This window comes from Lemur catta, chromosome 6 (assembly GCF_020740605.2).
Source record: "Lemur catta isolate mLemCat1 chromosome 6, mLemCat1.pri, whole genome shotgun sequence".
NCBI lineage: Eukaryota > Metazoa > Chordata > Mammalia > Primates > Lemuridae > Lemur > Lemur catta.
The window spans coordinates 52,916,124-52,944,121 of NC_059133.1; the positions used below are offsets into that span (position 1 = coordinate 52,916,124).

At 46.1% G+C, this 27,998-nt stretch overlaps 1 protein-coding gene across 7 annotated transcripts; it reads left to right on the forward strand.

Annotated features, from left to right (window-relative positions):
• The first annotated feature begins 645 nt into the window (after positions 1-645).
• On the forward strand, positions 646-27,834 carry TIMELESS (timeless circadian regulator). 7 transcript variants are annotated; one of them, XM_045553626.1, is made up of 29 exons: positions 697-804; positions 11,443-11,605; positions 11,752-11,905; positions 12,004-12,118; positions 12,213-12,275; positions 13,144-13,245; positions 13,426-13,581; positions 14,215-14,348; positions 14,547-14,634; positions 14,909-15,085; positions 15,441-15,658; positions 15,897-16,000; positions 16,499-16,668; positions 18,844-18,978; positions 19,080-19,231; positions 21,303-21,400; positions 21,468-21,609; positions 21,718-21,919; positions 22,201-22,346; positions 22,974-23,059; positions 23,150-23,267; positions 23,357-23,439; positions 23,663-23,805; positions 23,998-24,175; positions 24,258-24,326; positions 24,450-24,568; positions 26,261-26,486; positions 26,613-26,717; positions 27,184-27,834. In XM_045553626.1, exons 2-29 carry the CDS (start codon positions 11,509-11,511, stop codon positions 27,240-27,242), a joined length of 3,639 nt encoding a protein of 1,212 aa, XP_045409582.1. In that variant the 5' UTR covers positions 697-804; positions 11,443-11,508; the 3' UTR covers positions 27,243-27,834. The 7 variants fall into 7 exon arrangements, with proteins under 7 accessions (XP_045409579.1, XP_045409586.1, XP_045409580.1 ...); XM_045553627.1 differs by having other exon boundaries at positions 21,489-21,609; XM_045553629.1 differs by having other exon boundaries at positions 13,429-13,581; positions 21,489-21,609.
• The last annotated feature ends 164 nt before the right edge of the window (positions 27,835-27,998 follow it).

Here is a 27,998-nt window from a genome sequence, read left to right on the forward strand (position 1 = left end):
AGTATTCATTTATTTGAGCCCTATCTTCTTCTTCTTCTTTTTTTTTTTTTCCCTAGAGACGGGGTCTCGCTATGTTGCCCAGGCTGGAGTGCAGTGGTCATTCACAGGCTCAATCGTAGCGCACTGCAGCCGCGAACTCCAGGGCTCAAGCGATCCTCAATCCTCCTGCCTCAGCCTCCCGAGTAGCTGGGACTACAGGGGCCGCGCTGGGCTAACCTATCTTCTTTTGTTGTTGGCAAAATACAATCATCTCACAGAGGCCAGAGGAGACGCTCAACTGACCAATGAATATTTATTGTTGATCTCTTCCTTTTATGAGCCTCTTGCATACTTCGCAAGCTTTAACTCATGCTACAGTACGATCCTTCCCCTCAAAGGCCGCTCCCCGCCGCACTTTGGCTCTCCCCCTCCTCCCAAATAAAACCTAACTTTTCTAACTATTTAAGACTTGGAATAGTCCACTTGAGTAGAAGAAAGGGGAAGAATGTTTGTAAACTCACCTCTAATTGGACATTGATTCGGTCATAATTCCGCACGAAATCACAGCGCTGTGATTTGTAGGTCAAAGGAGAGGATCCACTTGGATGAAACAGTCCTTGCACTCTTCCCTTGCCCTTACTTCATCACCAACACCCCCTCGACCCCCGCACGGAGTCAAGTGGACCAGCCCGGCTCGCCCCGCCCCGCCCCCTCCCCGCGCAGGCGGGGACTGGTCCCGCCGAGCCCGGTGGCGGGAAAGGCCGCGGCGCCGCTCTCCTGAGGGCCGCCGGTTCCGCGGGGCTCCTGAGGACCCGCGGGGAGCGGGTGAGTGAGTGCGCGGCGAGAGGGTTCTAAGTGGACACGTGTTCCCTGAAAAACCGGAAGGGCACTCCTGGGAGGCGCCGAGTCCCCTTTCCCGCCACCTGGTTAGAGGCAAGGGCGGGGCGCCACCCTGCGCACCTTGGGCCTCGCGTGGGGTGGGTCTCTGATAGGAAGGGGCTTGGAACTCCGAAAGTAGAACAGAAGGTTCCTGGGGGAGTTCTACTTCGGCGTTCCCCATCCAGTTCGGGTGTGTGGCTTGGAGGTCAGCAGCGGTAGGAATTCACAGGCCGCTTGACTTAAACCTTGGGTTTTTATAGAACGGATTTCTCGCTTTCTTCGGTCCCTTCTTTTTCGGCTTGTCAGCTACACCATCAGCCGCTTAAATACGCGCCTTCCCTTGAGTGTCTCAGTCCTTTCGTCTGCCTTTCATGTTGCCACTAGTACCTTTATAAAAAGTCAAGCTGGTCATTTTATAGTAAATTTAAAACTTCTATCTGGCCACCCAAAGTGGCCAAAGTAGTCAGGCTTAAATCTGTAGGTTGGTGTCCATGGCCTTTCACAGTCTGGTCCTGACCCTCTCAATCTCATTTTCTAAAGCTCCCTAACATTTTTCTTATCTCATGCACTTGACTCCTAGCCACGTGGAAAGGCTGTGTATGCATTGTGCTCTTTCATACTCCAGTACCTATGTTCCTGCTATTCCCTCTGCTTGGAAGTTCTTAACTACTTTTTTGCCAAATGAACTTCTCTTTGACAACTGAGCTCAACTGTCCCTCTGAAAACCCAATTTATCCAGCCGTCCTAGGCCAAGTTAAGTCACTTCTTCCTTTGTGTCCCTGAAATATTGTACCTCAGTTAGTGGCACTGATACAACTCAATAAAAAGTCACTGAGCTCCTAACATCCACCATGCACTGTGCTCAGCATGCAAAGATCAATAGAATAGTTGCTACTGTTCTTTAAGGAACCCACAGTCTGGCACGAAAAACAGAAAAACACGTGTAAATGAGTCCCCTGCAGTTAGTGACAAGGTGATAAAGAAGTCCTCCCTGGCTCCCTTAGTCTCTCACTGCACTCTTGCACCATCTTATATCCTAATGCTTCCAAATATCCAGCCTCAACCTCTCCCTCAACTTGCAGACTTGTCTATTTCAGTTCAGGTTAGTAAAACATTTATTAAGCACCTACATTGTGCTGGTCATGATTCCTGATCTCAAGGAGTTTACAGTTTAGTGCAGCTGTTAACAGGGCATAGAGTTAGAATCACCCGGGGAGCATTTTCAAAACATTTCTGCCGAGCTATTATCCTTTGGAAATTTTGACCCAGTAACCAGGCTCTGAAAACTCAAAGGTGAATAAGAAACAGTTCCTGTCCTCAGGGAATCTAAATCTAAAGCTAATGGAGAGAGACAGACATTTAAAACAATTTAACTATTATATACAACATGAGATATACGTGCCATGATGGAAATCTGTGTACAGCACAGAGTAGACAAAAAGAAGAAAGAGGCTGCTTTGTGGAGAAATCAGGAAGAAGTACCTTTTGGGCAGAGTCTTAAAAGATAAATCAATAGACAGGTGGATGGAAGAAGGGCATTCTGGACAAAGTAGTGGCTTGAGAGAGAAGCTTGAAAGGTAAACAGCAGAGAGATCACGAAGGACTTTGTATTGTAGGCATTGGGAGTCACTGAAACTTTAGTTCTATATGCTGATAGTAAACAATTCAAATAGTACCCAAGTGAAAGATAAATATTTCTCCTACCCTAGATCCCCCAGTTCTCTTCAGAGACATCCAATGCAAAGTTTCCTATGTATCCATTGAAAGGTATTATATAGGCAAATCATTTGAGGCTAGATTTAAGGGAACAAGACTGGAGGCAGGGAAAGAGGTTGAGTAAGCAAGTGATACTAAGAACTGAACTAAGGCAGTAGCAATTGGGATAGACAGGGGTCAATAGAGGAGCTTAAGGAAGTTAAGTAAGATAGAGGTATCTACAGTTTCTTCTAATGTGAACAACTGGGGAGATAGTGTCAGTCCTTGAGAGATCCAAAATAGAAGTGGACATAAACTTGGGAAGATGAGTTTAATTTTCGACATGTTGAATGTAAGGTGGAGACATAAAAGTGGAGAATGCTATTTATTAGTTTAACGTGTGAGATTGGCCCCTGATGAGCCAGAGATACTGATTTGCTGGCTACTGGCTTGGATGGTAGTTGAAGCTTGTGAGAGTGGGTGAGTTTGCCTAGTCAGTCTGTGTAGAGTGACATGAGAAGAAGGCTAAAGATGCAAGCCTGCAAAATATCAGCACTTAGGTGAAAAGTGTTGGAACAGCCAATATGGGGTCAAGGGAACCTTTTATGTTATGTTGGATTTTTTTCCCCTTTAAGATGGAAGAGCTTTGAGCAACTCGAAATATATGGGGATGGGGCCAGTATAAATGGCAGGTTGGAAATAAATGAGAAATGAGGAACAACCAACAAAGGCACAGGAAGTGATTGATCAAGATTACAGATGGAGGCCAGGCGTGGTGGCTCACGCCTGTAATCCTAGCACTCTAGGAGGCCAAGGTGGGTGGATCGTTTGAGCTCTGGAGTTCGAGACCAGCCTGAGCAAGAGCAAGACCCCATTTTTACTAAAAACAGAAAGAAATTATATGGACATCTAAAAATACATATAGAAAAATTAGCTGGGCATGGTGGCGCATGCCTGTAGTCCCAGCTACTCAAGAGGCAGAGGCAGGAGGATCGCTTGAGCCCAGGAGTTTGAGCTTGCTGTGAGCTAGGCTGACACCATGGCACTCTAGCCCGGGCAACAAAGTGAGACTCTGTCTCAAAAAAAAAAAAAAAAGAGATTACAGATGGAGGGTTAGATTAGAAGCAAATAGGTAAGGGTATTCCAAATGTGTATGTTTTTAGGCTTAAGTGCAGGGAGTTGAGAGAGTTCATGTCTAATGACCTTAATCGTTCCCAAGAGGAAAGGGGGTAGACATACTAGCTGAGAAGCATAGGAAGCAGTGGAGTAAAGGGGCTTGAGGATAATGATGAAAGTTATTAATAGAAACAGATGTTCCTTGGGAGGAGCCAATGAAGCAGACCAGGAACACTAAAAAGATTAGGGGGACCGAGTTGAGGGCCCTGCTAATCTGTTGTGTATCATTATAGAGAGTTGTTTGGTTTTTGTCCAGCAAATCCAAGTGTAGGTTTGAGCTGAATAGAATAGAAAGCAGACGGTTGCATTGATCTCAGGTTATGGTCTTTTGCAGAGTGAGTGCAGTGAAAGGAAAAGAGATTGAGGCCACTCAAGAGAGTGGCTAAACTGACGTGTAGTGATACAGTAGTAGGCTGTATGCGACTCTAGTTTGATCATTTTCTTTTCTAGCTCAGAATCTTCAGTGGCTCCCTAGTTTATGTCTTAAATCTTTGAATTGGTGAACAAAGACAAGGTTTTCCCAGAAAGCCAGTTCCAGCCTCCCTTCTGATTGCTTTCCTGTTAGACTCAACTATTCATAGTGGCTCCCACTTTGCTTTTGCTCTGGCGGTTCTCTGCCTAAGTGCCCCTCCTACTCCCAGCTGCCTGACCTATGCAGCCTTCTCACGCTTCCTCTGACAGACCCTCCTTGTCCACTTTAACCTGAAAAGAGCCCTAATTTTTCATAGTTTTTTTCCCCCCATATCACTCATTTAGAGCTTGTACTGCCTTATCTTTTACACTGTTTCTTCTATATTGTGTGGGTTTGTTTTTTTGCAACTAAATTTCTTAAATTCTTTCAGCAGTGCCACTATCTTTTGCTTAGAAGGTTCTTCCTTAGCATTTAGTGACTGACTATAGTCTGACATATGGAGGGGAAATTAATGTTTTGGAGGTCCTTGGTGCTCAGCACTGAGTGGAGGACTTGCTTAGTAAAGGACCGGGTAAATTTTTCCCTCAAGCTGTTGCAGGTCAATACTTTTCTAAAAGTACTTTTGTAAAATACAATTACTAGAAAAATAATATGGAAAAAAAAGACATACAGAATATAGGCTTTTTATTATTATTATTAAATTCAACAAACATAAACTAAGTGTCAAATTGCTTTAAGATGTTGTAAGTGCTGATGCTTTATTTCTGTACTTATCTTGATGCAAATTGTTAACAGTTTGTGGACTGGCAATAGTCTGAAGACCATGCTTTGGGTAGCATTGCTTTATATGATCTCATCTAAAGTTCCCTACTACCTTATAAGGATAGATATTATTATTTGCTCAGTATGCCGATAAGGAAACTATTTAAGTTAAGCTCTATGCTCAAAGTCATCAATTTACTACTGGACAGAATTGGAATTCAAATGCTGGGTGCCATTCCATTCTTGCTGGTGGTTCTTAAAGCTGGTCCTTGGAGCAGGGTTGGTTTGGGGCACAGTGTTTTGTTTTGTTTTCAAAATGTAAATTTTCTACTTTGAATTGTAAATGCATTTAATATTTTATCCATTATTTCCCTTTGGTTCTTGCGTTTTAAGGCCTACAATATTGATTTCGGATGAATGTTGCTTCATCTGAACTGCTTGATACTTAGTTGAGTGGGAAAAGTAACTAACATCCCTTTTAAATGTCCAGATATGCTGAGTCTATGGTGTTTGACAAAGTTCCCACCTGGTCAGTGATAAAATATGAAAATAAAGACAATGTAATGAGTTTTTTCATAAGGTCATATTTATTAACTTTAAAGGATTATACTCTATCCTGAGATTTTTGTCCTTCATTTTTTTTGGTGTTAAAATAGTGAAAACAGTGTATGTGTGTGTGTGTGTGTGTGTATGTGTATATATATAAATTGTGTGGAGTGTTGTTTGTAACAACAGTATTGTGCTATAATTCACATATTATAAAATTCACCCTTTAAAGTGTACAGGTCAGTGGTTTTTAGTATATTCACAGAGTTGTGCAACCATTGCCATTATCTAATGTCAGTTTTTTTGTTTTTGTTTTTTGTTTTTTGTTTTTTGAGGCAGTGTCTCATTCTTCAGCCCAGACTAGAGTGCAGTGGTGTGATCACAGCTCACTGCAACCTCCACCTCCTGGGCTCAACTAATCTTGGCTCAGTATCCCAACTATAGGTGTAGGCCACCATGCCTGGCCAATTTTAAAAATTTTTTGTAGAGGTGATACTCACTATGTTTCCTAGGCTGGTGAGCCACTAGTGCCTGGTCTTCTAATAGCAAACATTTCATTATCCCCATAAGAAATCCTGTACCTATTAGCAGTCACTCCCCATTCCTTCCTTCCCCACAGTCCCAGGAACCACTAATCCATTTTCTATCTTTATGGATTTGCCTATTCTGGACATTTCATATAAATAGAATCATAAGATACATGACCTTTTGTGCTTGGCTTCTTTCACTGAACATAATGTTTTCAAGTTTCATCCACTTTGTAGCATGTATCAGTACTCCATTCCTTTTTATTGTCAAATAATATTCCATTGTATAGATATATTGCTTTTTGTTTATTCATCACTTGATGGACATTTGGGCTTTTTCCACATTTTAATTCTTATTAATAATGCTGTTATGGACATTTGTGTGGAAGTTTTTGTGTGGACATTCATTTCATTTCTCAAATATATACCTAAGACTAACGTAAGTGTGGACTTGCTGGGTCATATGGTTACTCTGTGTCCTTTTAAATTAATTAATTACTTTTTTTTTTTGCGGCAGAGTCTTGCTCTGTCACCCTACATAGAGTGCAGTGGTGTCATGATAGGTCACTGCAATCTCAAACTCCTGAGCTCGAGTGATCCTCCTACTTCAGCCTCCTGCGCAGCTAGGACTGCAGACATGTACCACCATGCCCAGCTCATTTTTCTATTTTTTGTAGAGATGGGGTCTTACTCTTGCTCAGGCTAGCATAACTGCTGAGCTCAAGTGATCTTTCCTCCTTGGCCTTCCAGAGTGCTGGGATTACAGGTGTGAGCCAGTGAGCCACCACATCTGGCCTGATTTAATTTAACATTGTATTATCCATCACGGTTTACAAAATTCTTTTATGTGAGTGATTTCATAAGTTACCCCCAATAACCATGTAAGGGAGATAGGGTAGGCATCTGTCAGTTCAGGTCCTCTTAAGAAGCAGACACTGAGATGGAATTAGTGGTGCAAGAGATTTATTGAAGTGTGTAGTATGCCTGTGATAGATTAAGGGGGAGGGAGCAGGGTTGGGGACAGGGAGAGCCTCAGACAGCAAGGAAGATCTGATAGTTTTGGCCAATCTTATGGAAAAATCTGGAGCAAGGATTACCTGGTGGAGGAGGCCTCTTTGGACAGAAGTTGCGAGGCCCTATGCCCACATGCTTAGTCATTAGCTATGGGCTCCGGGGAAGAGTAAGGCTAAGGTGGATCCTGGAGGTTTTGTCAGCTAATTGCATTCTTGGCAGTTGAATGGCAAGCTCTTGAAGAGAAATCTGAGGAACCCCTCATGGCTGCCATGGTATCCTCCTTATTTTTCAGATTTGGAATCTAAGATTGACTTGGTAAAGAATAGACCAGTGAACAGTGAACAAGACTCTGACCTCATCTTTTTTTTTTTTTTTGAGACAGAGTCTCACTCTGTTGCCTGGGCTAGAGTGCCGTGGCTTCAGCCTAGCTCACAGCAACCTCAAACTCCTGGGCTCAAGCGATCCTTCTGCCTCAGCCTCCTGAGTAGCTGGGACTACGGGCATGTGATGCCCGGCTAATTTTTTCTATATATTTTTAGTTGTCCAGCTAATTTCTTTCTATTTTTAGTAGAGACGGAGTCTCGCTGTTGCTCAGGCTGGTTTCGAACTCCTGACCTTGAGCGATCCTCCCGCCTGGGCCTCCCAGAGTGCTAGGATTACAGGCGTGAGCCACTGCGCCCGGCCCGACCTCATCTTTTGACCATTATACTGTTCTTTCTATTATACCAAGTTGCATTCAACAGTTTTTAATGAATGTCTCCCATATGAAAGTTCCTTGAGTTAGTGTGTTTAGAAATGCATAAGACCATGTTTAGTAGAGGAGAAAAGAACTGCTCTGGATAAATATAATGTAAGTCCGGAAGTAGTTAGGTGCTAGAGTAGGAAATACATGGAGAGTGATACTGGCCATCAGATCCCATCCTGCTGGGGGCTATGAGAGAAAGCTTCATGGATGACCAGTGGGCTCATGCCTGTAATCCCAGCACTTTGGGAGGCTGAGGTGAGAGGATTGCTTGAGGTGAGGCCAGGAGTTCAAGACCAGCTAGCTGGGGCAACATAGCCAGGCCCTGTCTCTACGAAAGAAATTGTTTTTTAATTAGCCAGGCATGGTGGTACATGACTGTAGTCGCAGCTACTTAGGAGGTTAAGACGGGAGGATTGCTTGAGCCCAGGAGTTCAAGGTTACAGTGAGCTGTGATCACACCACTGCACTTCAGCAAAACCTCTGTCTCTAAAAAAGACAAACAAAAAAGCAAGCTTCATGGGGTGGCATTTGAGCTGGCTCTTGAAGGTCAGATAGGCCTAGAACTTCTAGAGATAAGAGAGGGTAGACCTTCCAGATGGAGGAAATAAATAAACTGAGCAAAGGTTTGGAGACCTTGAGGAGCTCTATGTTTTTCAACATGTATGTTTGTGTTCCTGGGTAGGGGGTCTAACAGCCAGAGGAGGCAACCAAGCCATAGATCTGAGAGAAAGTGGTGGGTTGGATGGATATATGTAGATATAATGCAAATAATTAGATTATAAGCAATCAAGGAGAGGAAGATGTGGCCAGAAAGACTAGGTGAGTAGCTTTTGTTAACTGAATGAAAGAGTGTAAAAGGTGTAAGTTTTCTGTCCATGCCTGATATATATATATATATATTTCTTTATTTTTAGAGACAGGGTCTCACTCAGTCGCCCATGCTGGAGTGTAGTGGTGCGATCATAATTCACTGTAGTCTCTGAATTCCTGGGCTCAAGCGATCTTCCTGCCTCAGCCTTCTGAGTAGCTGGGACTCTTGTTTGGCTACTTTTTAATTTTTTTGTAGAGATAGGGTCTCTATGTTGCCCAGGCTGGTCTCACACTCCTGGGCTCAAGCGATCCTCCTGCCTCAGCTGCCCAAAGTGCTGGGATTATAGACGTGAGCCAATGCATGGCTGATTTTTTTTTTTTTTTTTTTTGGTTTTTGAGACAGTGTCTCACTCTGTCACCCTGGCTAGAGTGCAGTAGTGTCATCATAGCTCACTGCAACCACAAACTCCTGTTCTCAAGGGATCCTCCTGCCTCAGCCTCCCAAGTAGCTAGGACTACTGACTAATTTTTCTTTTCTATTTTTTGTAGAGACAGGGTCTTGCTCTTGTTCAGGCTGATCTCCAACTCCTGACCTTAAGCAATCCTCCCAACTCAGCCTCCCAAAGTGCCAGGGTTGCAGGGTTACAAAGTGCCAGCCTATGGCTGATTTTTTGATAATGTGTTTCTACCAGCTAGAGCTGGAACCCCTGTTGAAAGCTCTTTTATTCCAGTTCCAGTGAACGTAGGCCCAAGGCCATGGGCTTGCCTTGTGGCTTCTGGCCTGAGAGCATTATAATAGGTTGTCTGACCCATTTCTTCCTTTTCTTTACTGTCGCTCCACAGCCTGGTTTTGTCAAACCTGCAGGAGATTAGCCTGGGTCTCTTACGTAGCATCTCCCGGTAACATCTCCCTTCTAGCATCGGCGGGCACTGCTGCTTCCTCATCTTTGTTCACCTCCTCTTATTTTGGTAGCCAGGAGTGATGGCTGTTACTGTCTCTGTTATTTTTGCCTTTTAGGTAAAGTGATATGTAGAAAGCAGAGGTTTGAGTGCTCTGCTGGGGCCGTTTTTACAAATACTGAGTCCTTGCTGAGAATTTTTTTTTTCTTTTTTCTTTTTTCTTTTGTATTTTTCTTTTTTTGTTTTTATTTCATCATGACATCCTACCGTTGACCTTGCTTAGAAGTGGTCTGCTGTGGAGGAGCCAAGGTAAAGGGGCAGGGTGGCTGGGAGCCTTCCCTGATATGGCTTTGTCTCTGCTATTAGAATACTTTATCGTTTCACAGCTTTTAGTGCCAAAGTGTGATGCTCTGTCTCATTTTGAAGGCGATATATTGATTCAGCATGTTTATTGCTCTGCTGTTTTCGTCAGCTTCCTAGGCTGCTACTAGGGGACAGCAGACAGGGAAGGCCCCTTCAGTCTGTGTGTGTGTGCATGTGTGAGTGTGTGCACATGCAGTCGTCTCTCTGAAAAAGCTGGATGTATCTTTGAGGAGAGTCAGGGATGTCACCTATTGAACTTACCCCTCTGGAGGGTCTGTAGGTCCCCGAGAAAGGATAGCTATAGGAGGTCTCCTTTTAGTTCTGGTCACTCAGGAGTGTTTTCCTGGCTTACTGTGTTGCTGGGCTAGGCAGTCAGAAAGTAGGTTGGCACTGGGGTGGGAGGTAGGGGGTGGCAGGCAACCACCCCAGAAATAGACCAGTTACATAAATGCAAGCAGATAACATCAAGCATTAAACCTTGGTCCTTTGGAGACTCACTCCTTTGGAGTCAGGGTCTAGAGGTAGGTATGAGAGCCAGGAGAGGTGTTTTTAGAGGATGCTGCCAAGGGGAGAGAGCAGTGTGGCTGAAGGTGCCAAGAGATAGGATAGATGGATAGTCCTGATTTTACACAGGAGCAGGGTAAAGAATGTAATGTGTGTGTGTCTGTGTCATTAGTGTCAGGTTCTGAGACATCCAGAGTGGTAGATCTGTGCCTACTTGATTATTCTACAAGGGTTTAGGGACCTTAATTAAAAGGGACATACTTCAGAAAAGAGAGATGATTCTTCTGGGGAGAATGACAGGGAGTTTGCCAGTTCCTCTTCACACCTTTTCCCCACCAATTCTGTTAGGTGCTGACTTCCACTGAGATTACCAAGGTTTAAGAATAACTTTGGGGAGGAGAGTGAAGGAGCTCTCTCCACACATCTCCAATGCCCCAGAAACCTCAGGACTCCTAGGATATATCAGGTCCTAAATAGAATCTCCATATGGTCACTGTTGAGTTTTCTTAATTACTTTGGTATGTCAGAGCTGTCCCTATATGGAAGCGCTGCAGAAGGTAGAGAGGGACTGGGTTTTAAGGTTTGTGGGTTTTTTTAATATGATATTTAGAATGATAAAGTATTCTAATAGCAGAGACAAAGCCACATCTGGGAAGGCTCCCAGACAGATAACCTCACACAGTCCTCCAGGCCACCCTGTCCCTTTACCTTGGCTCCTCCATAGCAGACCAGTTCTAAGCAAGGTCAATGGTAGGATGTCATGATGAAATAAAAATAAAGGCTGCAGAGCTCTCTAAGGGTGAAAGTCTCACAGATAATACCCTTCTCTAACCAACCTTTCTTTCTATTATGTTATCTTAACTCTGAAACAGATTGTTTCTACAGTTTCAGACCCGGGTTAGAGTATGGGGCAGGTACTTAATTCATAGGCTGGAGACACTTTGATTTTGATCAGGTGGAAAGCACAACTTACAATGTTCACTGGGACTGGTAGTAGCACTTTGGGTTCTGACAAAAGTGAAGCATTTGAGGATCTTGTTCAGAATATTCTGAGCATTAGGGCCTTGTCCTGTTGCTTGTCCTTTTCAGGGAGAGGACTCCACATTTGCTATCTTTCCCTGTCTCTGCAGGCCTCACCATTCTGTCTCCTCTGTCTCCACCCTCCTTTACCTCTCTGTTGGCTGGTCCACTGATGTATGGACTTGTACATGATGAACTGTGAACTTCTAGCCACATGCAGTGCCCTTGGGTACTTGGAGGGAGACACTTATCACAAAGAACCAGATTGCTTAGGTGAGTACCCTCTTGAGGAAATAGGTGAAAACTTGCTTAAATTGAAGAGGTCTGTTGAATTTTTCAATCCATGGGTGTGAAAAGCACATGGGCCTGGGTGGAGCTTCTTCTAGGGTTCCACGTACATGTTTGTTCTGTCTTTGAAGAGAGTGTGAAGGATTTGATCCGTTACTTGAGGCATGAGGATGAGACACGCGATGTGCGGCAGCAGTTGGGGGCAGCCCAGATTCTGCAGAGTGACCTCCTACCCATCCTTACCCAGCACCGCCAGGACAAGCCTCTATTTGATGCTGTCATCAGGTTGACACCACAGCTTTTTAAGTTTTACCATATGCCAACTTTTGGTGTTTGTGTCTGGTGAGGGAACTTAACTTCTGCCTCTATCGTTGTCTCCCCAGACTGATGGTGAACTTGACACAACCAGCCTTGCTCTGTTTTGGCAGTGTGCCTAAGGAGCCCAGCCTAGGGCACCATTTTCTGCAGGTGCTAACTTATTTGCAGGCCTACAAAGAGGTGAGGCTTTCCTTCTGAGTCCCTGGGGCAGAATTTGAGGCAGTGGGGAAGAAGCAGGTGAGTACTACTTAAGATCCGTTTGCCTGTTTCTCAGGCCTTTGCCAGTGAGAAGGCATTTGGAGTCCTCAGTGAAACCTTGTATGAGCTGCTACAGCTGGTGAGTGAGTCTTCACCTTGCAAGATCCCGTGGGACAGTTAGCATTTTTCTTTTTTTGTTGTTGTTGTTGCTTTTTTTTTAGTTTATTTATTTATTTTGAGACAGTGTCTCAGTCTGTTGCCTGGGCTAGAGTGCAGTGGTGTGATCATAGCTCACGGCAACCTCAAATTCCTGGCCTCAAGTGATCCTCCTGCCTCAGCCTCCCAGGCAGCTGGGACTACAGGCGTGTACCACACTCGGCTAATTTTTCTATTTTTGGTAGAGATGAGGTCTCGCTCTTGCTCAGGCTGGTCTTGAATTCCTGACCTCAAGCAATCCTCCCACCTCGGCCTCCCAGAGTGCTAGGATTACAAGTATGAGCCACTGTGCCTAGGCAGCACTTTTCACCTCTTCTGGGCAGAGGAGGAGATGCTGAGATATGGTCCCAGTTCTTTTTTTTTTTTGAGACAGAGTCTTGCTTTGTTGCCCAGGCTAGAGTGAGTGGCATGGCGTCAGCCTAGCTCACAGCAACCTCAAACTCCTGGGCTTCAGCGATCCTACTGCCTCAGCCTCCCGGGTAGCTGGGACTACAGGCATGTGCCACCATGCCCGGCTGATTTTTTCTATATATATTTTAGTTGGCCAGATAATTTCTTTCTATTTTTTTAGTAGAGACGGGGTCTCGCTCTTGCTCAGGCTGGTCTCGAACTCCTGACCTTGAGCGATCCACCTGCCTCGGCCTCCCAGAGTGCTAGGATTACCGGCGTGAGCCACCGCGCCCGGCCGAATTCTTTCTTTTTAACCCTGATACTCTTCTGTGCCTTGGTCCTCTAGCCAAGGTAGATGCTGCCTGCCTTCCATCTCTTCCTCTGACTCTCCTTCTGACTAGGGCTGGGAGGAACGGCAGGAGGAAGACAACTTGCTGATTGAGCGGATCCTACTCCTGGTCAGAAATATTCTCCATGTCCCAGCTGACCTTGATCAGGAGAAGGTGAGAGTCTTGGGCAATCAGGTTCTTGGGCTTGGTTAGGTTGAGCTGCCCTTTTTAGGCTTTTCTGTCTTCTGACAAGTCTGGGGGAGGTGCCTTAGTCAGAGAATGTGTTGAAGAAGTTCAAGGCAGGGCAGTGGAACTGAGTGAGCTCACTTTCTGCCCTATCCACTCACTGCTCAGAAGATTGATGATGACGCCAGCGTCCATGACCAGCTTCTCTGGGCCATTCACCTCAGTGGCCTGGACGACCTGCTCCTTTTCCTGGCCAGCTCACCGGCTGAGCAGCAGTGGAGCCTCCACGTGCTTGAGATTGTCTCCCTCATGTTTCGTGACCAGGTGAGACCCTGGCCTATTGCCCTAGTCCCCTCCACCCATGTACTTTTCTACTGTGTGGCCAGAATTGCTCTTGTAATAACAGCTGAATTATTTGGGGAAGGCAGGTGACAGGTAGAGTAGCCATGTCTTGAGTACAATAGTTCCCCCCACTTATCTACAGTTCCACTCTCTGGAGATTTAGTTACCTGTGATCAACCTTGGTCTGAAAATATCAAATGGAAAATTCCAGAAATAAATGATAAGTATTTAAATTTGCACACTGTTCTGAGTAGCGTGATGAAATTTCACATCGTCCCACTCTGCCCCACCTAGGACATGAATCATCCCTTTGTCCAGCATACTCACGCTGTATACTATACCCCCAGCCCCCACTGCTGCCCCCATTAGTCACTTAATAGCCATTTCTGTCATCAGATCGAAAAAACATAGTACGTATATGTAGAGTGTGGTGCTATCTGCAGTTTTAGGCATCCACGAGAGGTCTTGGGATATATCACCCTCGGGTAAGGGGAACTACTGTACAGGCTCCTTTCAATAGTTCTGTTTTGTTCACTCTTTCCATCCCCAGTAGGGGTGAACTCAGGATAAGGAATGACTGTCCTGCTGACCCTGCCTTCCTTGTTCTAAATCTAGAATCCTGAGCAGCTGGCAGGAGCAGGACAGGGACGTTTAGCTCAGGAGCGGAGCACAGATGTGGCAGAACTGGAGGTGTTGCGCCAGCGAGAGATGGCAGAAAAGAAGACCCGAGCCCTCCAGCGAGGCAACAGGTGAGTGGCAGAGAGCCATTCTACTCATGTTCTTATTCCTACACTACGGAATGCTGAGGGCTTGGGGCAAATTCTAAGATGGGTGATTGGGTGACATTTTATAGTTTTAACGTACTCTAATGTGCTCATGAAAGAGAATAGAGATAAAGTTTCCAGGAAACTGAAGAATCACCTTGGACTTTTTTTTTTTTCCTGCAGGCATTCTCGATTTGGGGGCTCCTACATTGTCCAGGGGTTGAAATCCATTGGGGAGAGGGACCTCGTCTTTCACAAAGGTCTTCACAATGTGAGTATTCTCACATCTGGCGTGGGAACACTGGGGAGTTGCGGGGCCTAAGAAGGGTAATCATCTCTGGAGTTAAAGTTTCTCTGTTCTTAGGCTTAGAAAGTTGTTGACAGCAGGAGAAATAGAGCCTCTGGCATTAGCCACCCTGTCTTCACCTATATCTTCCCTTAGTACCAGAGGAGAGAACCTTCTAAGAGTTTATTCTGAGGAAACTGACAAGAGCTACAAGGGGAGGGTGGTGGTTAGGCGTAATGCTAATTCCCCAACCCCCCAGCTTCGAAACTACAGTTCAGATTTGGGAAAGCAGCCCCGGAGGGTGCCTAAACGTCGCCAGGCTGCCCGGGAACTGTCCACTCAGCGCCGCTCTGCCCTCAATGTGAGGCTCTTCCTCAGAGACTTCTGCTCTGAGTTCCTGGAGAACTGTTATAATCGGCTCATGGGATCAGTAAAGGTGAGAGCTGAGGAAGGATATGGAGATAATCAGGGATGAAACAGATACGGGATGAGGCCAGTGATGGGGAGGAAGGGGGGGCCTGACCCTGGATATGGATGAGTAGATGGGAAGGGTGTAGGGACCCCTGAGAGATATTGAAGAGGCCAGGAGGGGAGTGAGTTACTGGCATAACAAAAGAGGCTCTGGAGAAATTGCCCCAAGGGAAAGGGAAGGGGAGAACAAGAGAGGGTTAGAAATTGTGGATCCCAGAGTATTATTACAGTGGTGTGTAGGGGCCACCCCATCATCATGGACAGGAGGAAGCTGGAAGCCCTGAGGTCATGGTGGTTTGTTTTTTTTTTTTGGATGTTAGGATCACCTGCTTCGGGAGAAAGCTCAGCAGCATGACGAGACCTACTATATGTGGGCCTTGGCTTTCTTCATGGCCTTCAACCGAGCTGCATCCTTCCAGCCAGCCTTGGTTTCTGAGACCCTCAGTGTTCGTACCTTCCACTTCATTGAGCAGAACCTCACCAACTACTATGAGATGATGCTGACTGACCGCAAGGAGGCTGCCTCCTGGGCACGCCGGTGAGTATGATAGTTATTGGGGTTGGAATGAGCATCTTGGCCCGGCAGGAATCTGAATACCTGAATTCTAGATGGTACTTTTTCCCTGATTCAGGGTTGAGATGCAAGCTGGGGAGCAAGGACTGGCTGGGAAATCCTGTTTCTGGTGGCACATTTTTGGGGGCAGCGGGGTGTTGCTGTTTCCATGAGCCAATGCTCTAAGTTGTCCTCCATTTCACCTCTTTACCTCAATTCACAGGATGCACCTGGCCCTAAAGGCCTACCAAGAGCTGCTGGCCACAGTGAATGAGATGGACATGTCTCCGGATGAGGCTGTGAGGGAGAGCAGCCGCATCATCAAGAGTGAGGCCCTGGCCTGGCCCTCACCCCAGCCTTCCCCATCTCTTAACTAGAATCTCCTTCTCAGTCCCAACTTCATCCATCTGTCCTTCTCTTTTTTTTTTTTTTTTTTTGTTTGAGACAGGGTCTCGCTTTGTTGCCCGGGCTACAGTGAGTGCTGTGGCGTCAGCCTAGCTCACAGCAACCTCAAACTCCTGGGCTTAAGCGATCCTACTGCCTTAGCCTCCCCAGTAGCTGGGACTACAGGCATGTGCCACCATGCCCGGCTAATTTTTTCTATATATATTTTTTAGTTGGCCAGATAATTTCTTTCTATTTTTAATAGAGACGGGGTCTCGCTCTTGCTCAGGCTGGTCTCGAACTCCTGACCTCGAGCGATCCACCCGCCTCGGCCTCCCAGAGTGTTAGGATTACAGGCGTGAGCCACCACGCCCGGCCCATCTGTCCTTCTCTAAGCCTTTTAGACTGGTCCGTCCATTCCCTTCTCTTCCCCATTCCTAGACAATATTTTCTATGTGATGGAGTACCGAGAACTATTCCTGACACTGTTTCGAAAGTTTGATGAGAGATGCCAGCCTCGCTCTTTCCTTCGTGACTTGGTGGAAACCACCCACCTCTTCCTCAAGATGTTGGAGCGGTTCTGTCGCAGCCGTGGGAACCTGATGGTGCAGGTACTGGGCAGCCCCAGGATGTAGAAAGAGCTGTGAGGGGAGAGTGAAGGACAGGGGGCCCTTTTTCTTCACATGTTCTGCAGCTTAAGTTGATCTGTTAGAACTACTCTGAACTAAGAGGGCAAAGAGGTTCGTTGGTGTTGCCAACAGCAGTATGAGTCCACCATAGTTTTCTTCTCCCATTAGATTAATCCCTGATCTGCTGTAAATGTCTTAATTAATTCAGGAAACATTTATTGAATACCTACTAAATACTAAGTACATAAACCCTGGAAAGTTGTAATTTTAGAATTTAGTAATTATGCTTTAATGTTTCTTCAGAAGCATTGTGGTGAGGTGGAAAGAGCCTTAAATTGAAAGTTAGGTGGTCTGGAATCTATTCCTGTATTGGTTACTATTAGAATAAAGTCAACCTGGGTGTGGTGGCTCACGCCTGTAATTCCAGCATTTGGGAAGGCCAGAGTAGGAGGATCGCTTGAGGCTGGGAGTTCAAAACCAGCCTGGGCAACAAAGTGAGACCCTGTCTCTACAAAACATTTTAAAAATAGCTGGGTGTGGTGGTGCATGCCTGTAATCCCTGCTATTTGGGAGGCTGAGGCTGAGGTAGAAGGGTTGCTTGAGCCCAGGAGTTCTAGGTTGCAGTAAGCTATTTTGCACTCAGGGCTCTATGGTATTATGTAATAATAGGTGCTGTCATTTATTGTGTGTTGACTATGGGTCAGACACTGTGCTAAGGTTTTCATGTAATCCTCACAGTAGCAATAGGGCATAAAAACAAAGTGATTAAGCAACTTTTCCAAGGTCTTGTTAGTAAATTTCTAGCATCGGTACTCAAATCCAGATCTGCTGGACTCCAAAGCTTATGCTCCTAACCTTTGATATGTTTGATTATAAATTCCCTGAATTATAGGCTCACCCTGTAATTCTAGCATTTTGGGAGGCTGAGGCCAGGAGTGTGAGACCACCCTGAGCAACATATTAATAGTAAAACCGTGTGTCTACAAAAAATAAATCAAGTAGCTGGGTGTGGTGGTGCACGCCTATAGTCCCAGCTACTTAGGAGGCTGAAGCAGGAGGATTGCTTGAGCCCAGTTGTTGGAGGCTGCAGTGAGCTGTGATGATACCACAGCACTCTAGCCTGGGCAACAGAGTGAGACCCTGTCTCAAAACAAACAAAAAAATTCCTTGAGCATGAACCTCAGGGACCCCCCAGTTCATCCTGTTTGACTTTTGATCAAACCACACCAAAGACTGGTTTATAGCCATGACTTGAGGGGAGCAAGATTTGGGTATTGATTGACTTTCCTGCTTTTCGAGAGAAAAAAAAATTATAGACTTCATTTACATAGTGCTTTGTATTTTACAAAGCCTTTTCCTATGTCTTATTTGATCCTCAGCCTCTGTTCATGCTATAGATTTCTTTCTTTTTTTTTTTTTTGGAGACAGAGTCTCGCTCTTTTCCCCTGGCTAGAGTGCTGTGGCGTTCACCTAGCTCACAGCAACCTCAAATTCCTGGGCTTAAGCAATTCTTCTGCCTTAGCTCCCTAGTAGCTGGGACTACAGGCATGTGCCACCATGCCCGGCTAATTTTTTCTATATATTTTTAGTTGTCCAGCTAATTTCTTTCTATTTTTTTTTAGTAGAGACAGGGTCTCACTCTTGCTGAGGCTGGTCTCAAACTCCTAACCTCAAGCTATCCTCCCACCTCGGCCTCCCAGAGTGCTAGGATTACAGGCGTGAGCCACTGCATCAGGCCCATGCTATAGACTTCTTAAGACATCACTGCTTTTAGAAAACCTCTGACCTGTAGAATGGGTCAGGTGCTACGTTGTGCCATGGCATTAAAAAAAAAATTTTTTTTAATTTTGTTTGCTCTATTTTAACCATGGTTGCTGTGGGAAATGCTATGGCATTTTACACTCACCCACATTGTAGCTCCTACCTACACTGTAATGTAATTACCTGTTTACTTACCTATCTCCCCAACTAGAGTACAGGCTCCCCAGGGGCAAGGAAATATACTGTCCACTGTTGCTTCCCATTGCCTATGAGTAGCACATAATGGGCACTCTGCAAATGTCCAGCTAATGAATTAGTTTTGTAATGGAGAAGACACTGATGGGGAAAAAGCCTCCTTAGCTCTCTTGCTATCCTAATATAGTTCTTTCCCCATAGAACAAACGAAAGAAGAGAAAGAAGAAGAAAAAAGTCCTAGACCAGGCTATTGCTTCTGGTAATGTCCCACATAGCCCAGGAGAACTGGAGGCTGTGTGGCCAGCCCTGGCTGAGCAGCTACAGTGCTGTGCCCAGGTAGGTGGTCACAGAAACCCTGTCTTTCTCAAGGATAGTGCTCTGGGCAGACAGTCTGGGTTTTCCCCCCACTCTGCTCCCATTGCCTTATCCATCTCTAGGATCCTGAGCTCAGCGTAGACTCCATGGTTCCCTTTGATGCGGCCTCAGAAGTGCCAGTGGAAGAGCAGCGGGCAGAAGCCATGGTGCGGATCCAAGACTGTCTCCTGGCTGGCCAGGCCCCACAGGCCCTGACCCTCCTGCGGTCTGCCCGGTAAGGACTCCGCCCATCCGTCCCCCTGGGCTTTGGGCTTTGGGGGCAGGAGGAGCCCATCACCGTGGTACAGGGTTGTCAGTCCTCCAAGGAGAGAAGTCCCACCATAGGCTTTTTCTCTGGGACTCAGTACTGAGCACTGACTCCTGGGGAGAACTGATTGGTTTGTTGGGGTTTTTTGTTTGTTTCTGAAAAAAATCAAAAAGCACAGTTAATTGGAAAGAAAAATGAAGATACAGTAAATTCTCCCTTAATGTCATAGATAGGTTCTTGGAAACTGCAGCTTTAAGTGAAATGATGTATAACGATACCACTTTTATTTTTCTCATAATGTTATAAGGAGATGTTGAACGAAATGATGTTATTAGAGGACTCGCTCTAGTTCTTTGTTTTTAATTTTACAGAACCACTTTTATTCCCATTACCCAGTAATTAATGTTATTTTTGGCGGCTGTAGAATATTTTATTCCCACAATCTTCCCATCCCTTGGGCTGTCCTCTAGTTTTGGACAGTAGGTTAGATTCCAGAAAGCTTCCTGGGTCCTGGGACTCCAGCCTTTTCTTTTCTTTTCTGTTTTTTTTTTTTGGGCTAGGGCCTCGCTGTGTTGTCCAGGCTGGTCCCAAGTTCCCAAGCTCAAGGACCCTCCCTAGCAGCTGGAGTACAGGCGTGAGCCAGCACACCCAGCTTCCCATGTATGGATCCACGGGCTCGGGTCTCCACACAAACATACCCTCCAGAGGGGCGCGACAGCAGTGTGGGTCCAGGGCAGGGAAACACACCTGGAAAACTACAGGTGGCACCCTGCAGAGGGTCGGGCCACCGCCGCTACCCATTGCTCCTCCTCACACCCCGCCGCCCTTCTGTTCTTTACTTTTTCAGGTCTGAGACTCGAGCCTGAGGGAACACCAAGCAGGCATGAGGCGTGCCTTCACCTCGAAAGGCTAAGGGCTTCCACTCTGAGCCCTGTGTTTTGTTTCACTTAAAGTCAGTTTCTAAGAACCTATTGATAATGTTAAGTGAGAGGCCGGGCGCGGTGGCTCACGCCTGTAATCCTAGCTCTGGGAGGCCGAGGCGGGTGGATCGCTCGAGGTCAGGAGTTCGAGACCAGCCTGAGCAAGAGTGAGACCCCGTCTCTACCAAAAATAGAAAGAAATTATCTGGCCAACTAAAAATATATATACAAAAAAAAAAAATTAGCCGGGCATTGTGGCTCATGCCTGTAGTCCCAGCTACTCGGGAGGCTGAGGCAGTAGGATCGCTTAAGCCCAGGAGTCTGAGGTTGCTGTGAGCTAGGCTGATGCCACAGCACTCACTCTAGCCTGGGCAACAAAGTGAGACTCTGTCTCAAAAAAAAAAAAAAAAGATAATGTTAAGTGAGGACTTATTATAATTCTAGCCAAAGATAAATATCATTAACATTTTTTTTTTTTTTGAGACAGTCTTGCTTTGTTGCCCAGGCTAAAGTGAGTGCTGTGGTGTCAGCCGAGCTCACAACAACCTCAAAGGCCTGGGCTCAAGTGATCCTCCTGCCTCAGCCTCCTGAGTAGCTGGGACTACAGGCATGCGCCACCATGCCCGGCTAATATTTTCTATATATTTTTAATTGTCCAACCAATTTCTTTCTATTTTTAGTAGAGACGGGGTCTCGCTCTTGCTCAGGCTGGTTTTAAACTCCTGAGCTCAAATAGTCCTCCCACCTGGGCCTCCCAGAGTGCTAGGATTATAGGCGCGAGCCACCATGCCTGGCCACGCCTGGCTAATTTTAAAAAATTTTTGTAGAGATAGAGTCTCAATGTGTTACCTAGGCTGATCTTGAACTCCTGGCCTCAAGCAATCCTCCTGCCTTCACCTCCCAAAGTGCTGGGATTACGGGCATGAGCCACCTTGTTTTACCTCTTATATGATTTTTTTAGGAGGAAAATTTTCCTAGAATATTTATTTCATCTCTGAGGTAACAGTTTGCATTCTGTTTCTGGCTGACGAATGGAGTGAGTCTAAATTCCTTCTCCCACTTCAAATTATAAATCAGATTTCTTCTGGTTAAAGCCTTTTTTTCTTTCTGTGCTCCAGGGAGGTATGGCCAGAAGGAGATGTTTTTGGCTCTCAAGACATTTCCCCAGAGGAAGAGATCCAGTTGCTGAAACAAATCCTCTCTGCTCCGCTTCCCCGTGAGTCTCCATTCTTTCATGTCTGTCCCCTTCCAGCTCTTCTCCACAACCAGCATAACAGACCCAGTCATCCTCACTCTGTCTATAGGGCAGGAGGGGCAAGAGGAACAAGGAGCAGAGGAGGAAGAGGAAGAAGATGAGGAGGAGGAGGAGTTGCAAGTGGTCCAGGTGTCGGAGAAAGAATTTAATTTCCTGGACTACCTGAAACGGTGCGGGCTGAGAAGACTAAGTTGGTCCCAGGGTGGTGATTGTGCAGCTGTGAGGATGAGCAGTGTTTTTCCGGTGCTAACATCCTCTCCCTCCCTGTTTTGGTGCAGCTTCGCATGCTCAACTGTTGTCAGAGCCTATGTGGGGCTGCTGCGGAGCTACCAGCGGAATAGCGCTCACACTAACCACTGTGTTGTCAAGATGCTGCACCGCCTGGCCCATGACCTCAAAATGGAAGCCTTACTTTTCCAGCTCTCAGTTTTCTGCATCTTCAATAGGCTGCTTAGTGACCCTGCTGCTGGTGCCTACAAAGTGAGGGGTTACCAAGGAGTGGGGGTCTGCAAGGGTATGAGAATTCTGTAATAAAGGAATAATCTTCAGGAGATAAAGGACGCTGAGAGGTGTCAAGGGCTAGGAGATGAGAAAATGGTGAGGAGGTAGGCAGACAGGTTGAGGGATCTGCATGGGAAGGACAGAAGAGAGAGTCTGAGTGAGGAGGAGGCAGCTGGGAACAGGCATAGAGAAAATACCTAGAGGGCCAGGTTTGTGTATACATGGGGCAGAGGCCTCGTAACAGCCTCCCTCTCCTATAGGAGCTAGTGACGTTTGCCAAATACATCCTGGGCAAGTTCTTTGTGCTGGCCGCAGTCAACCAAAAAGCCTTTGTGGAGCTGCTGTTCTGGAAGAACACGACTGTGGTTCGAGAGATGACCGAAGGCTATGGCTCCCTGGATGGCGGGTGAGCAGCTTGGGAATGGGGAAGGAGGGGCTGTAGGGGAAGGTGACGCAGACTCACCAAGTGTCAAAGCTGTAAGAGCTTGCAGATCATTTAGTCTACTATTTCTTTTCCTATCATAGGTAAAAACAAACAAACAGGTCCAGGATATGAAATGCTTTACCTGAGGTTACCCAAGTGAGGAACACGGACTGGAGCCTAAGTCTCCTGTCTACTCCATTTCCTTTTCCTTCACCAGCCTTCATGGAGGTGTTTGCTATTGGGGGTGAGGTGGCCTCTCCCAAAATGTACTGGGAATCTGTGTAAAGATTTATAGAAATGTTTGTCCTCTTTGTTTTAGTATCTCAGCTCCTCTCCTTTCACACTTCTCTTTTTGCCATGATAGTCTCAGTCCCTGGAGTGTCAGGTTCCACAGGCCCAACCTGGGAAATCTCTTAGTTTGATTTTTGGGTTCTTAAGTCGCAGGAAGAGACTAAGGAGAAGGAAGCACACCTTAGGCCTCCTCTAGCTGGCTCCTTTGAGTTACCTGCCTCGCCCTTCTTGTTCCTTGCAGAACTCATCAGAGAGGGCCTTTGGTCTCTTCTTTCCGGGCCAACAACCTACGTTCTTCCCCTCCCCTTTCTCATTCAGGTCTTCCAGTCGCAGAGCCCCTACGTGGAGCCCAGAGGAGGAGGCTCATCTTCGGGAACTGTACCTGGCCCATAAGGACGTGGAAGGTGTGAGGCCTCAAGATCTCAAGAGTTTATGAGGAGGGCAGCCTGAGCTCCAGGACCCCTCTTTACTGCCTCACTCCCTCTCCACCCCAGGTCAGGATGTGGTGGATGTCATTTTGGCACACTTGAATTCTGCTTCTCGAACACGCAAGCAGATCATCCACCATCTGGTACGGCTGGGACTGGCTGACAGTGTCAAGGACTTCCAAAGGTAGAGGTGCATGCTCTGGAGGGAATTGGCATGGAGAATCCTCTGTTCACTCCCTGGGCCTCCTCTTCCACTGGCACCTTCCTAAACAGGAAAGGAACCCGTATTGTACTGTGGACGGAAGATCAGGAGCTGGAGCTGCAGCGGCTTTTTGAGGAGTTCCAGGACTCAGATGGTAAGTGAGGTGGAAGTTCAGGGAACCTCTGAGATGAGAACCAAGCTGTTCATTTTTTTTCTCCCCCGCCTCTTATTCCCAGGGAAAGATTATCCCATTCCACGTACTATATTGGTATCATTTTTGGATGAATTGAGCTAGACTCTTTGCAGAGACCTCTCATTTCTTTTATTAATCCCTTTCCCCTGTTGCTCTTATTCACACACTTACTCCCTCTCTATAGATGTCCTAAGCAATATTATGAAGAATATCACAGCCAAACGCTCACGGGCCCGAATAGTGGATAAACTGTTGGCTCTGGGGCTGGTGGCTGAGCGGCGGGAGCTCTACAAGAAACGACGGAAGAAGTTGGCACCCTCCAGCTTGGTAACAATCTTACCTTGGCTCTGCTGGCTTGGGCCCACTCCCCCTGAAGTGCTCCTTAGGAGTAGCCCACCTAGATTCTTCCTCCCTAGAGCGGTTCTGACTAGGTCCCTCCAGTGGGGTGGTCAGGAACCAGAACACTCCTAAATTCCTCATGTTGCTGCATTTTTTATTCCCTCTCACAATGAATTTTAGTCCAATGGAGAGGAATCCCTGAAAGATGTTTCCCAGGGTAATCTAGAAGAAGAGGAACACCTGCCAGAGGAAGAGAGTGACGAGGATGAAGAGAAAGGGCAGGGGTCAGAAGCAGAACAAGTCCAAGGTAGCTCATTCCTTTCAACTGAAAACCTTGGTCAAAGCCTGCATCAGGAAGGTGAGGACTTTGGGTGGGAGGGATGTCTCGGGTGGAGGGATTAGGAGTAGGGGCCAAATGTAAGTTTCCCTATTTCCCGTAGGCTTTTCTGCTCCCCTCCTGTGGCTTCAGAACTGCCTGATTCGAGTAGCAAATGATCGGGAAGAGGACGGTGAGTGGACAGTTAATGATTTTAGGAGGACTGGAGTATTAGAGGCCGTTGGAGACCTGGTCAAGGGATGGAGGACCAGTTCTTTCTTCACATCTTTACTGTATGGCTATTGCCCTGTCCTAGGCTGCTCTCAGGCAGTTCCATTGGTGCCACTGACAGAGGAAAATGAGGAAGCAATGGAAAACAAACAGTTTCAGCAGCTGTTGTGCAAGCTAGGGATTCGGCCCCCTGCCTCTGAGCAGGTAAATATACCAGTTACAGTGTCAGCTAAGGCGTGTTAGTTCTGTTTCAAAATACATCTCCTCCTCCTCATTGTAGTTGCCAACTAGGTCCTTCTGTTGCCCTCTCTGTCCTCGTTGCCATCTCTGTCCTCCTCATTGTCTCCTCCATCCTCCTCATTGCCATGTTGGTCATCTCTGACCAAGACTCCCATGGAATCTGTTCTGTTAGTCTTCCTCTCTTCCTCTCCAATCTTCCTTCCCCTAAATCCATCTTCTGGACTTCCCCTATATTTATCTTTCTAAAATATAGGGGGTTTTTTTGTTTTTGTTTTTTGAGACAGAGTCTCACTCTGTTGCCTGGGCTAGAGTGCCGTGGCATCAGCCTAGCTCACTGCAACCTCAAACTCCTGGGCTCAAGTGTGATCCATCCTCCTGCCTCAGCCTCCCGAGCAGCTGGGACTACAGGTGCGCACCGTGACGCCTGGCTAATTTTTCTATTTTTTATAGAGACAGGTTCTCGCTCTTGGTCAGGCTGATCTCAAACTCCTGACCTCAAGCGATCCTCCTGCCTTGGCCTCCCAGAGTGCTAGGATTACAGGTGCTAGCCATCTCACCCAGCCTAAAATATAGTTTTGCTTACAATCATCCCTCAGTAGCTACAAGGGATTGGTTCCAGGAGCCCCCCTCACCCCCTGCAAATACCAGCATCTGCAGATGCTCAGGTCCCTTGTGTAAAATGGTGTAGTATTTGCATGTGACCTACACACATACTCCCGTATACTTTAAATCATCTCTAGATTATTTTTATAGTTTATTTTTCCTGAATATTTTCACTCTGTAGTTGGTTGAATCTGCAGATGTGGAACCCACATATATGGAGGGCCTACTGTATATCACTTCCCTGTCCAGAACACTTAATGGTCCCTTACAACTTGCAGGACAGAATCCTCAACCTCCAAGTGGCGTGTCCATACTCAGCCAACTTTTGCAGCCTCACAGCTGTGCCACCCACACATCTATTTTACACTGTAGTCATCCTGGACTATTTTCCATCCTTCAAACTGTAGGCTTTTTCATGCCTCCAAATGGTTGATCATGCCACTCCCTCTACTGGAAGGCTGTAACCACACATACAAAGTGACACGTACATGCACACACAAATGCACATCCCACCTGTCTTCCTGATGAACCTCTACCCAACCTTCAAGAGTCTTCTCAATTGTCACCCATTCAGAGAAGCAGTTCCTATCATTCTTTCAACCACTAAAGTAAAAATAATCCCTTTGGCTGCTCGGATTTCTTCATTCCCTTGATATAGCCTTGATCCTATGGTATTACAGCACATTCACTCTTTTTCCCATTAGATTGTGAGTTGCTTGAGAACAAGGATCATACCTGATTCACCTGGGTCCTGTATGATCCTCCCAACTCTGATCTAAAGTATTCATACCTAATCCTTTAAATCCTGAGGATTTATTCACTTATTTATTCAGTTAACAACTATATTTACTGGGAACCTCCTAATGCAGCAGGCACTGTGCTAGAACATTGGGTGTATATTGGATATATAAGTAATAAGTAGAAGATGCACAACCTTTTGTGGATCTTTACCAATGTTGAATCATATTTATTTAATGAATAATATTAAAACCTGGTGAGCTGGAAACTGGTTCTTTCCCTTTGCTGTCATTTTAAACTTCTTTGCCCCTGTAGGAAACTTTCTGGCGAATTCCAGCCAAGCTGAGTCCCACCCAGCTCCGGAGGGTAGCAGCTTCTTTGAGTCAAGCAGAGGAGGAGAAAAAGCTGCAGCCAGAGCTAGAACCTAAGGTCCCTGGAGAGCAAGGCCCCAATGAGGAGCACTGTAAAGAGCACCGAGCCCAAGCCCTGAAGGCTCTCTTGTCAGCCCGTAAAAAGAAAGCAGGCTTGGCGTCCTCGGAGGGTAACAGTGTGCTTATCTGTTGAGTACTTACCATGTGCCAGCCATGTTGGGCTGGAGGCCTAATAAGGTATTTTGAGAATATGAGAACCCAGTTCCCTAATTTTGTGTCTCTTCTGTTCATGTTAGAGGAGGAAACTCCTGGTGGGAACGAGCAGCTGAAGGTAGCACCCAAAAAGCGACAACTGCTGGACAGTGATGAGGAACAGGAAGAAGATGAGGGTAGAAACAGAGGTAGGGGGGAGTTTTATTAGAACCTTCTTTTTCGTTTTTTTTTTTTTGGAGACAGAGTCTCGCTCTTTTGCCTTGGCTAGAGTGCTGTGGCGTCAGCCTAGCTCACAGCAACCTCAAACTCCTGGGCTTAAGCGATCCTTCTGCCTCCTGAGTAGCTGGGACTACAGGCATGCACCACCATGCCTGGCTAATTTTTTCTATATATTTTTAGTTGTCCAGATAATTTCTTTCTATTTTTCAGTAGAGACGGGGTCTCGCTCTTGCTCAGGCTGGTCTCAAACTGACCTTGAGCGATCCTCCCACCTCGGCCTCCCCAGAGTGCTAGGATTACAGGCGTGAGCCACCACACCCAGCCTTCTTTTTCTTTTAACCTCTATCATTCTTCTCTTTAATCCTAAAGACAAACTCTACCACCCTCCTTACTCCTTAACATATTCTCTCTCTCTCACCCCTGTCATCCCCATAGCTCCAGGAATCCAAAAGAAGAAACGGTTTCAGATTGAAGATGAAGATGAGAATGACTGAAGAACCAGAAGCCTAGGGGCAGAGATAGACCCATTTGTAGATGGTGAATTTAAGTCAGAGTTGGAAGTGTCATACAGGATGCAGAAATTCCTCTTACTGGACAGAAGCAGCAGAGTCCTGGGTTTTGCCATGGATTTAGGGCCAAGAAATTTCAGCAACAGTGTTGGCCCCCTCTGCTGTCAGCCTATGCTTCTCCTAGTTTTATCAGTATGCTCCAGCAGCTCTCTGGAGATTTACTCCTCCTCTTCTAGAAACCGTTTCTGTTGGTAATTAGAGCCCCATGACAAATGAGAGGAGCGAGTGAAATATAGAAAACATCCTGAACCCCTTTGACTGATCTGTTATTGTTGGCCTTCTCTTGGAGGTGGGTCATAGCACCAGATGGGGAGCTTTATGACATGATGGATGGGCGTTTGGTACCACTTTTAGAAGGTACCAGACACTGTCCTCATTTTCTTTCCTATGATCATCCCCTAGATACCAGATTAAGACCAGTTCCTGCAGTTGAGGCAGGGTTGGAATATAGTACTCCCTAGATAATTAATATTTGGTTTGTGTTTGGTATTCAATTAAACACATAAAATTAAAAGTTGCTGATACCAGTCTGACTTGTTCAATCTAAGTTCCCCAGCCCTTCTCCTGCTGTGTTCTTGGAAGAACTTTAAAATTTTAGGGTTAAATGAGACCAACAACTTCCCTTTTCTTCTGCTTTCCTCCTTTCCCCATAGGAGATAACACACAGTCTAGGCTAAATCC